The sequence below is a fragment of the Ceratotherium simum genome, chromosome 17 (genome assembly GCF_057802395.1).
Source record: "Ceratotherium simum simum isolate JZ-2026a chromosome 17, ASM5780239v1, whole genome shotgun sequence".
NCBI classification, from domain to species: domain Eukaryota; kingdom Metazoa; phylum Chordata; class Mammalia; order Perissodactyla; family Rhinocerotidae; genus Ceratotherium; species Ceratotherium simum.
The window spans coordinates 58,963,505-58,976,076 of record NC_141916.1 but is presented as its reverse complement, the minus strand read 5'-3'; the positions used below and the strand labels follow the sequence as shown (position 1 = coordinate 58,976,076).

Below are 12,572 nucleotides of genomic sequence, written 5' to 3'. Positions count from 1 at the left end.
TATATGCATGTATAATAATCCCATGCATATATACACACCAACATCTCTATGTCTTTCTATCTGCATATAAATTAAAGACCATGAGTTCATACTAATATCTCTGATTCCAGTCCAACACCACAGGGTTCATTTAAGTCTTTCCAATACTTTACTTGTTTGCAACTTCTTTCTCAAATAATGAAAAACTCAGCCCTCATTATCTATAATAAATTTCTTTATTTGTTGAATTCTAGTACACAGATAAAGTGGTTTCAGAATGGCTAATCTATCCTCTGTGAGGAACACATTTACCACTAGATTACAGCATTTATGTACAGTTTTTTTGTCTTTTGCTTTACAGTATTCAGTCAAGAAAATGTCTTCCAAAGCTATTTAGGTTAGTTCCCTTCTCAACCCCTTTGATGGTGGTTATATTACCCATTTATAAAACAGGTTCATCTGTTAGCACTTGTGTTCCTTTTGGGGTTCCACCCTACATCTTGATTGGCTGTAGTTTTTAGAGTATGTGAAACATTACTACAGTTCTAAGAGTCAGAGCTATACAAAGAGATATGCTAAGAAAAGCATCACTTTCTCCTCAAATTTATCACCCCAATCCCATTTCCCCCTCCTTTCCACCCCTCTCCCAACCATTCCTGTAGAAAACTGGTCTCTTTAGTTTCTAGTTTATCCTTTCTGTTTTCTTTTACAAAAAAGATCAGACATGTGTGTACTTTCTTATAATAAGAACAGCATACTATAGATAGTATTTTGTGCTTTTTTTTTCTTTTTTCACTTAACAGGATGTCTAGAAATCACTCCATATTGGTTCATTAGAGATCTTCCTCATTCTTTTTTAAAGCTGCCAGTCTCCAATGTGTGAATGTACCATAATGAATTCAAGCACTCTCCTACCTATTTGCAATTGAGTCGTCTCCAATATTTTGCAATTACCAACAAGACTACAATTATATTATTGAAGATGTATCTTCACAAACAGCTAGACACTGGATAGCTGGGTCACTAAGTAACTGCATATGTATATGATAATTATAACCCACATAAAAAAATCACTTTTGGGACTGCATAATTTTTAAGAGTATAAAGGAGCTTCTAAAACCAAAAAGCTTGAGACTAGTTAATACAGATCATAGCAATAACTGTACAAAACACAAAGGTACAAACAGGATACAGGCAAGTGGCAATGTGATATCTTAAGAAAGGGTATTCATAACTAAGGCCAAGGTAAACAAAGGCAGTGTTTAGAGTCTGTGGGATCCCTAGATTTTCTCCATTTTGGGGTATCATTTTCATTTTATATGTAAGGAATTTGTTTAATCTCTTCAGAACACTTTTAATGCGTTGAGCCAAGAACAAAGAGTAAAGTAACAACTTATTTCCAAACCCACTTTCTGCCAAAAAGGAATACTTTTAGTTCCATCTGAAGTATTCAAAAAACAAAAACTGGAAAGAAAGTTATTTTTTAAAATATTTTCAAGATAAAACATGAAATTTTGAATTAAAAATAAACACAGGGCCGGCCCCGTGGCTTAGCGGTTAAGTGCGCGCGCTCCGCTGCTGGCGGCCCAGGTTCGGATCCCGGGCGCACACCGACGTACCGCTTCTCCGGCCATGCTGAAGCTGCGTCCCACATACAGCAACTAGAAGGATGTGCAGCTATGACATACAACTATCTACTGGGGCCTTGGGGGGAAAATAAATAAATAAAATCTTTAAAAAAAAAATAAAAAAAAATAAACACAGTCAGGCTGGCCCCGTGGCTTAGTGGTTGAGTGCGCGCACTCTGCTACTGGCAGCCAGGGTTCGGATCCCGGGCGCGCACCGACGCACCACTTCTCTGGCCATGCTGAGGCCGCGTCCCACATACAGCAACTAGAAGGATGTGCAACTATGACATACAACTATCTACTGAGGCTTTGGGGGAAAAAAAGGAGAAGGATTGGCAATAGATGTTAGCTCAGAGCCAGTCTTCCTCAGCAAAAAGAGGAGGATTAGCACGGATGTTAGCTCAGGGCTGATCTTCCTCACAAAAAAAATAAAAACTAAACACAGTATAGCAAGGACAATAAATGTGCAAATTCTACGTGCAACTATCACGAATAAACCTCACACAGGATGCTGAACAAAAGAAGTCACTAAAGAATAAATACAATGCCTCTATTTACATAAAGTAAAAATATGCAAAACTAATCCATAGTTTTTATTTAATATATACACAGGTTGTAAAGAAAAGAAATAAAAATCACAATAACGATCTCCTCTGGAGGATGAGGGGAAATAATGATTGGGAAGTAATAGACACATGATTTCTGGGATGCCAGTAATATTCTAATGCCTGAGACGATCACTTTATATGTACTATTTGCATCGTGTGTGTGTGTGTGTGCGTGTGTGTGCGTGCTATGTACTTTTTTTAAAATGTATTTTATTCTTCAAAATAGAGAAAAGTAAATAAAAAAGTAGTACTACTGCTTTTTTGGCAAACTATAACTTCTACCAGGAAGAGTGAAGCCACAGATGAACTTAACATCATAATTGGCAGTCACTGAATAACAAAAGATGAAAATGAACCTTCTAGATTAAACCAAGTTTTAATCTTCACAAACAAAAGAAAACACATTATGTGTTTATTAACATGATTAGTAGAATTAATCTTTGGATGCCAAGGTGGCATCTGACAAAGACTAAATATTGATTACTCATCAAAGTTCAAAACATTAAATTTCTTTTTAACATAATAAAGAATATATTTTAATCTTAGAATTATTATTATGCCTATCATGAAAATACTAAAATAATTCCTTCCCTTTACTTCTATTTCACAAAAACATCAACAGGTGGATCCAAATGTATATTCAGAAATTTAAAACACACAAAAAAATTCAGGTAATAAGAACATTTTTTTAATACAAATCCTCAGTTAATTGCTTTTCTACTCCCCCATGAATTCTACTATTAGCCATTTCTCCAAATATCCCTAGCTTCTTTTAGGGGGAAATCATATTTAGAGATCACAATCTGGGTGCTAGGGATACTCACTACCACTGGGTTGTCATTTGCAATAACACAGTTAAATAAGTAGCAGAGCTAGTTAGTAAAAGAGATAAGATCAGATCCACAGCATTCTATTTGTAGTCCAGTGCTCTTTATACTACATTTGAATGAATTACATCCATGTGTATCTTGTATATGGCCATCAGCTATCATTTTTAATAACTTTAATATCTATCACTTACTGAGATACCTTGGAAAAGTCACTCATCCACTCTAAATTAGTTTTCTCTGTATGTAATATATAAATAAATAATCTGACTTAGTTCTTTCTTGGATTATATAAAGAGGAAATAAGAGGTTACATGTGAAAGCTCGTTTGGTGTTATCATAACAACTGATAGAAGATTAAAAATGCATCTTTCGGTTTACAAAGATAGACTAGCAGTAGAAAACATCAAATGGGGGACAGAAATGACAAACAGTTAAGAGGCTAACACAAAGAAGGGCTTGTCTTATAAATCTTTTCTATAATTAAAAGCTATGTGATCCTAGTTCAAGAGTTTGAATTGAAATCCTAGAAATAGTCTAATTATTAAACAATTTCATAAAGTACAAAGATGCCAATTCAAACTTGTGAGCAATGAAATAATTTCCTATAGTCTAGTGAAATTGTTAGCAATAAAGAAAAAATAAGACCCTCACCACACAAAATATCCTAAAATAATTTAAATTAAGTAGTAAAGGTAAAAAATGAAAGCCCAGAATATCTTAAAAATATTTATAAGTACAGTCATGTGCCACATAACGACCATTCAGTCAACAATGGACTGCATGTACAAGGGTGGTCCCATAAAATTGGTACCACATAGCCTAGGTGTGTAGTAGGCTATACCATCTAGGTCTGTGTAAGTACACTCTATGATGTTCACACAATACTGAAATTGCCTAACAACACATTTCTCAGAATGTATCCCTGTCATTAAGCGATGCATGACTCGAAGTATTTATATGTTCTCAAAATGGGGATGAACTAAGTAAAAAAGCCACCACGGAAAAGAGATAAATTTGAATTACATTAACAAACAAATTAAAATTTAAGACAAGAAAATATATTCAGCCTCACTGGTAATCAGAGAAACATAAATTAAAACAAAAATTAAATATTTTCCACCCATCAGATTGGAACAAAAAAATAAAAAAGAAGGAAGAAAACTGACAGCATCAACTGTTGCTGGCAAGGGTGAGGGCAAACTGGTATGCTGCTTTTTTCAAAAGTTGATGCATTTGAGAAAACTTACACTGTTTCTGTAAAGAGTATGTATTTTATAAACAGTAAAAGTTATATAAAATAGGAATGAAAAAAAGAAAAGTTGGATTTTCATGTCTGAAATGAATTTGTTGTAAAGCCTAAAAATGGCTTCCACATAACAGATAACTCCTCTAAATCTCTGCAGTAAAGATTTCCTGATTATGCAATTGTGGCATAAACACTCTATCATACCCCATTAGAAGTTGTAACAAGAGAAAAACAATCTGGCAGTGGCTTAGCAGTCTTAGCAGGAGTTTCAGAGATTTCCAGCAAGTAAATGGTATTCTTCTTGAAAACCTAAACCTTCATTCTGACATGCTAGAGATCCAGGAAGTTTCGGTTAAAATCATAGCTGAGCCACTTATAAAGTTGTGTGCATTTAGGTAAGAAATTCAAGTTCTCTGAGTCTATTTCCTCATCTGTAAAACGTGCACAAAACCATCTGCCCCACTGAATTATTGTGAAGGTCAGAAACAATGAGTGACCAGGGCCTAGTTGCAAGAACTGGGCACATAATTGGCACTTATAATGTGGTCACTGCTACTATTGTTACCAAGCCTGGTTTAACTTAATGTGATTAATTGGGTTTACAGATCAATTATCATTTCATTGAAGTAAAAAAGTGTAGTATATACGTCCTGTATGACTGTGAAATATGCTCTCTAAATTGAGTTTTTTAAAAGGAAGGAAAGAAAGAGGGAGCAAAAAAAAGGAAAGAGAGGTGGGGAAAAAAGGGAAAGGAAGAATGAAAAAAAAGAAAGTTAAACAGACACAAACCAAGATTAGCAGTGCACTTTGATGAAGGAAAATGGTAAATAGTTATACTGACCACCCTGAAGCTCAATAGAACCCATGTATTAAACTGACATTGAACTTACCAAATAAATGTGATCAATTCGAAGCAAGATGAACTTTGTCCTATGCTGAGGTGTCCTCACAAAGCTGTGGAATAAAACTTGCCTTTTCTATTTAAAGCCATTCCTTTATTGCTAAAGAGTTGGTCTGAGAGGAAGGCAGCAAGCAGGGTTAGAAAGAGAAAAAAGAGGAGGATAAAGATGAAGAGAAAAACAACATGCAATTATGGATCAAATCTCTTCACCCGATCCTTCCAGATCCTCCTTGCATTCTGACCTGTAGTTGTTGGGAGCTGTCAGTGAGATTGTCCTCCCTTCGTCGAGCCTCCTCTAGCATCTGTGCACTCTTCTTCTTTTCCACCTGTTCTTTGTGCTTCAGATTTGCTACTTTCTTATTCTGGTCTTTCACTTGCCTATTGATAAGGAGGAGAAAAATCAAGCTATTCATATACATGCGTAGAAAAATATATGTTTATTTACAGACTTGCACCGCTGACACCAAGGAACAGCTGAAAACCAACAAAGACTTCCTGCTGCAAAATTTTCCCAACACTTCCAAATTCTTTCCTACCAATGGGAGCAAATTGTTAACAATGATGTTTCAGGAAGATGTATTTCAGCATGTACTTTATGAAGCACAATGAAATCATAAAACAAAAGAAAGCCATGTGATAGTCGGAAATGACAGAAAAAAGAAACCAACTCAGAGATTTATGTTGGAAATATGGAAACAGTCTCCTGACATCAATGCTATGAAATAGTAGAATGGCTGATTAAGAAAGGTTTTGTAATTCAACTCTAATTTTACTATTGTTAACTATTTCAAACTTTCAAAAGGCTATCTATAATGTATATGTATATGAAAATAATGATAGAAAGATCTGGGAACCCAGCTTAAGCAAGAGAACATTATCTTTACTTCTGAAACTTCCTATCCTACTCCACTGCCTCCACACTAAGATAAAAATAACCTATATTCTAAATTTTGAGTTTAAAATCCCTTTGCTTTTATTATAGTTTTGCTACACCTATGGATCTTTCATTTAGATTGCATGTTTTTGAAATTTATATATAAAGTTGTTAATAAACTGTTTTTTCTTTTCAATATATGTTTTGAGAATCATACTGTTCAATGAGTGTAATGTATTGTTTTATCCCCTCCATTTTCACTGCAGTATAAACTAATATATGGCAATTGTTTTAACCCATTCCCAAGGTGATGGGCAATTGGGTTGTTTTTGTTTTTCTTACTATTATAAACAATGCTGCTAGGTACATTCTGATATCTCTGTGCAAGAGTTTCTCCGAGGTAGAGGCCTAGAAACTAAATTGCTAGGCCATTTAGTAGGTACACCTTCAATTTCACTAATTACTTCCAAGAAGCTGTATTAATTTATACTTTCACTAGTAGTGCATAACAGTGCCTGTCACACTTCTACACATCCACTAATACTTGGTACTATCAGACTTGCTTTTACCAATCTAGTATATATAAATAATACCTCGTAGTTTTATTTTTTTTTTATTTATTTATTTTTTTTATAATTTTTATTTATTTGTTTATTTTCCTCCAGAGCCCCAGTAGATAGTTGTATGTCATAGTTGCACATCTTTCTAGTTGCTGTATGTGGGACGCGGCCTCAGCATGGCCGGAGAAGCGGCGCGTCAGTGCGGGCCCGGGATCCGAACCCAGGCTGCCAGCAGCAGAGCGCACGCATTTAACCACTAAGCCACGGGGCCGGCCCCATACCTCGTAGTTTTAAAATGCACGTTCCTGACTACTGAGGCTGAACATCTTCTCATATAGTATCAGGCAATTCCTGTTTCCACTTCCATGAAATAGCTATTTATGTGTTTTGCTCATTTTTCAATTAAGATATCTTTTTCTTAATGACTTATAAGTATTCTTCATATATTCTGGATAATAACCTTTTACCTGTTGTATGTTATATAAATATTTTCTTCAATCTATGAATTATTTCTTTGATTGTTTTACGGTTATGTTTTCATTCATAAAATTTAAAAATTTTAACTGTTTCAAATGTACCAATCTTCTTTATGGTTTGCAATTTTGTGACTTTTTCATAAAATCTTCCCCATCCCAAGTTCATAAAGATATTCCCCTAAAAATTTTGTAACCTTGTCTTCCACACTGAAGTCATTAATCTACCTGTAACTGATGTTGTGTATGGTATGAGGTAAAGATATAATTTCATTTTGGGGGTATGGTATGAGGCAAGAATAAAATTTCACTTTTTACATATATTGATAACTAATCGTCCCAGCAGTACTTACATGCATTGCTATTTCTGTCATATACAAAGTTTCTACATACATGTGTGCCTGTATTATGAATCTCTAGTCTGGTATCTTTGTGTATTTCGATGCCAGATCTATACTACTCTAATTACTATACCTTTACAAGAAGTCTCAATAGTACCTAGTAAGGCAAGCCTGCCAACCTCGTTTTTCTCCAGGACTATTGTGGCTATTCTTGGCTCTTTACACTTCTCATATAAATTTCAGAACCAGACTGTCAAGTTCTATTAAACCAACCAACCAACAACCACGGCAACCAAAAGTCAACAGCAGCCTATTGGGATTTTGATCGAAATTGCACTGAATTTAAAAATCAACTTGGGAAGAATCAACACTTCCATGCTCTTGAATCTTTCAATGCATTAACATGGCATATCTTTCCAGTTATTTAGCTCTCCTTAAAAGGCTTTCAACAAAGTGTTATAATTTCTTTGATAAAAGACTTGCATTTCTTTTATTCCTAGGTACCTTATATGTTTTGTTGTCATTTTAAATTCCAGACATCATGTCATTTACACACGGTTCCTTATATAAAGTACTCTAGAAAAAGTACTCTTTCAACAATGTATTAACAAAATTGACAATAATTCCTTGTCATCATTCAATATCCAGTCCATATTTAAATTTCCCCAGTTGTCTCAAAAACATTTTTTTAATAGTGGCTTGTTTGAATCAGAATCAAAAAAAGGTCCACAGCATTGTGTTTGTTAAATACTTCAAGTCTCTATTAATCTAGAGGAAAGTCCCTCACCTCCCCCTCCCCTGTTCCCTTTTTTAATGGCACTGACTTGTTAAAGAAGCTGAGACAGGTGTTCTGTAAAATGACTCACATTTTGGACTGTCTGTCTGCTTCTTTATGGTATCATTTAACTTGTTTCTTTATCTCCTGCTTTTTCGTTTTTCTTTTTTGGATACTTAAAGACTTGAGCAGATTCAGTTTCAACTTTTTAGGTCAGAATACCAAATAATGGTGTTGTATACTTCATATTGCCTCACATCAGAAAGCATATAATGTCTGGTTTCCTCACTCTTAGTGAGGCTAAGATTCATCAGTGAATTAAGGTAGTGACACAGCCTGGTTTCTTATGTGTGTAAAGTTCACCTTTTACCAACTTTTCATCTAATGGTTGGTTCCATGCACTGAGGAACCTTTCCTGAATAAATTATTTCAATGATATATTTTTTAAATTAAATTTTCTAATGTCTTCTTGTTAGCATGTAGACATGCACTGGATTTCTGTATATGGATTTTATATCTGGCAAACTTGGTAAATGCTCCTGCTATTTCTAATAATTTTTCTGTGGATTATTTTGGGTTTTCTATGTAGACAGTTATATAATACATAATGATTTTTTTTCAATCTTTACACTCTCTTTTTTCTTATCTTATTGAACTTGCTAGACATTCCAGAACCATGATGAAAACAAGTAATGAGAGTGGGTATCTTTCTCTTTCTCCTGATCCTAAAGGAAATGCTTTTTACATTTCACAATTGACTATGGTATTTGCTACAGTTTTTTCTGTAGAAACTTTTTATCTATTCCTTGTCTGCCAAAAGTGGCCATTGTTTTAGTTGTGAATGAGTGAATGTTGAATTTATTGCCATGCTTTTGGGATTTTCTAATGTTAAACCAATTTTTTCACAAGATAAACTCGATTTTGTATTTTGCATCACATTTACCACTACGAATTTCCTTACTTCCTTCCAGCTCAACTACACATTTATAAAATTCATGAAAAAAATCTGGCATTTTTATTGTTTTGTGTAACGAAGGTTTCTCAGAGAATACGGTTAATGACATTGTCAAAAACAAAGCTGCGGAAACCCCTCTTAAGGTTTTGAAAACCCATTCTCTTTCGGGTGATTTGGATATGATTCTACCTATAGGTCATAAAAAACTTTTTTGATAATTTCTAAATGCTTCTTCAGCATAGAATTTTAATTATGAGAAATTATTCAAAACTAGCATATTAATGACATAGATGGTAAGATAAAAAGTCATTCTCTGATGGAAGTGCACACTGATAAGATATCCAAAAGTCACATTTGATATCTTCACTTTCTGCCATGTTGAATATCTAGAGAAAGATACAGCCACAGAGAATATAATAAAACCAGTTACCACTAGAAAAAATGGAAGTAATGTCTATATTTGATTATCCTCATTCCATGTTTTCTATGCTAATATTTCTATTTTTATTAATCTGATATCATTCATATCAACTAATGGAAAAAACAGATTGAGATCTTTGCATCAGAAAAGACAAAGAAATGGAACAAAATTTTGCTTTCATGAATTGAACTGCTCTTTCTCAACATTAAATGCCTCATAACATTGGTTTACTAGATGCAAAAATTTTGCTGTTTTAAGAGAGAAAAAAATTTTAAATGGTATATAAATTCGTTTTACGTTGCAAGTGTGAATTATTCTGGACGATGCCTGTAGCAATAGCCTGGTTATTTGGAGCAGTAGGACACATGGAGTAAGGAGCCTAATTAAAACCACTTGACTCTATTTTGGTTAGAAGGCATGTATTATAGGCTAAGCTTTTGATCCAATCAAAGCCAATTTCATTCTTCAGCACTTTTTATAATTATACCTGAGAGTGAGTGATTTTTTTATCCTAACTTTACCCCCAAGTCATAGAACTAAGTCAGGGTATTTTTTAGTTGTGTTTCAGAAAAGAGAAGTAAAAAATTCATTGTCCCTATCCTATCCCCAACCACCACCCAACTTGTGTGTGTGTGTTGTTAAAAAAGGTTATTTTGATCTTCAAAATATTGGGCAAATAATTTTAATGATTAGCTCCATCAACTCCAAAAAGACATGATAAAGTGCTAAGTAAAAAATACAGAATATCAAGCTGAATACAGAGCATAATCTTAAACATATGTGTGTACATGCATAATCAAGAAAAAAATTAAAAATTAAAAAGGAGGCGGAGTCAAGAGGGCGGCGTAAGCAGACTCGGAACTCACCTTCTCCCGTGGACACAGCCAATTTACAACTACTCGTGGAAAAATTACCCCTGAGACAGAACTGAAAACTGGATGAGAGGAACTCCTGCAACAACAGACAATCCTAACTGAGGTGGAAGAGGCAGAGACTCCCTTCCGGAGAGGAAGGACGCCGCCGTCACAAGCTGCCAGCTTCACGGCCGCCGGGAGCAGCTCACAGGTACGCAGCGTCCCTGGAGGCGCGGGGCCCTGAGCCGGGGAGCGCCCCAACTGTGGGCATTTTGTGGACCCAGCACAATCGAGACCAGCGGCATAATATCTGACTGTGCCTGCTACTAAAACACTGGGGAGCACCCCCAGAAAACCCAGTTCACAAAGAAACTAAAACTGGCTCTTAAAGGGCCTGCGCGCAAACTCACCCGTTTCAGGAAGCATCCTAAAATCACCAGAAAGAAAGGTGTACACTGCTTTGGTGACAAGAGACTCACCTAATAGGCCCTGAGTGCATCTCGGTGAGGGGTGAGACCTCTCCAGGGACTGGGACATTGGCGGCGGCCATTGTTGTGGCCTGGTGTGGGCGTGCTGACACAGACACCATTGGAGTTCTCCCTGAGGCCTGCTAGCCCAGGGTCTGCCCCACGCGCTAGAGTACCGATTTAATCCAGCTCAGCCAGGGCAGGCAGCCCACCCTAGAGACTGGCCCCACCCAACAACAAGCCCTCAGGCAACTTGTGGGCCTGCATAGATTGGTGACTGGATTCTCTGCAGCCTGGCAACTGAGCCGACTTGAGCGGGGCAGGGTGTGCACAAGGAGCAGGTGGAGAGTGTGGGGCGGTGGCAGAGTGTGTGGGGCTCCTGCCGTGGAGAGACTGGGTCCGCTTGGGGAGGTCGAGGCGCTCACACGGGGCAGGACTGTGTTGACTGCGTGTGTGGACCTGTGGGCGGCAGGGCTTCTCAGCCGCAGAAGACTTGTGCTTCTCAAAGACCCACATAGGAGGTTTGCTCCACCTTCCAAAACCTGAAACAATTGGGTGCTCCTGTGCCTGAGGCCAGCCCCACCCAGCTGCAATCCTCAGAGAGCTGACAAGAGACCTAATAGGCTAGAGGCTTACAGCAATTGTAAGGCCCTGAGCCTAACAACCTGCCACGGTGGGGGCCTACTCACTTAAAAGAAATACTGCAACACAAATGTGGTATTAGAACTTGCAGCCAACTGTGCTGGGGCTCCCCACACCTGATAAAGAGACTGAAGGGCCCACAACAACTACAAACAGTTGAGCATTACAACAGCTGGCCAGGAGCATAACTCAGCCTCCCTGGGCGCCTACAGGGAAAGCAAACAGGTCACAGCAGAAGGATACACGTAGCCCACATAGGGGTCACCCCTGGAACATTGAGAACTGAGGGAAGCACACTGGAAGCCTCCTAAGCCATCACTTACATAAGGTCACCTATCCAAGAGCAGGAGACATAGCTGACCTACCTAATACGTAGACACAAGCACAGGGAAAGAGGCAAAATGAAGAGGCAAAAGAATACATTCCAAGTAAGGGAACAGGACAAAACCCCAGAAAAGGAACTAAGTGAAACAGAAATGAGCAACCTACCGGCAGAGAGTTCAAACTAAGAGTGTTAAGGATGCTCACTGATCTGGGGAGAAGAATAGATGAACTCAGTGAGAATGTCAACAAAGAAATGGAAGATATAAAAAAGAACCAATCAGAAATGAAGAATACAATACTGGAAATGAAAAATTCATTAGAGGGACTCAAAAGCAGAGTAGAGGATACAGAAGAACGGATCTGTGAGCTGGACGAAAGACTAGAAGAAATTACCCGAGGTGAACAGGTAAAAGAGAAAAGAATTAAAAAGACTGAGGACAGTCTAAGGGACCTCTGGGACAACATCAAGCGCACTAACATCCGTGGTATAGGTGTCCCGGAAGGAGAAGAGTGAGACAAGGGGTCAGAGAATCTATTTCAAGAAATAATAGATGAAAACTTCCCTAACCTAAGGAAGGAAACAGACATCCAGGTACAGGAAGCACAGAGAGCCCCAAACAAGATAAACCCAAAGAGGCCCACACCAAGACACATCATAATCAAAATGTCCAGAATTAAAGACAAAGAGAGAATC

General features: G+C 37.1%; 1 protein-coding gene across 14 annotated transcripts in view; it reads right to left on the bottom strand.

Annotated features, from left to right (window-relative positions):
* The window catches only part of ERC1 (ELKS/RAB6-interacting/CAST family member 1), a 567,884-nt gene that overhangs the window by 325,088 nt on the left and 230,224 nt on the right, over positions 1-12,572 (bottom strand). For all 14 annotated transcript variants that reach the window (XM_087442948.1, XM_087442946.1, XM_014793927.2 and 11 more), the window contains one exon: positions 5,435-5,570. In XM_087442948.1, coding sequence (XP_087299074.1) covers positions 5,435-5,570 — 136 coding nt within the window. The remainder of the gene's footprint in view (positions 1-5,434; positions 5,571-12,572) is intronic.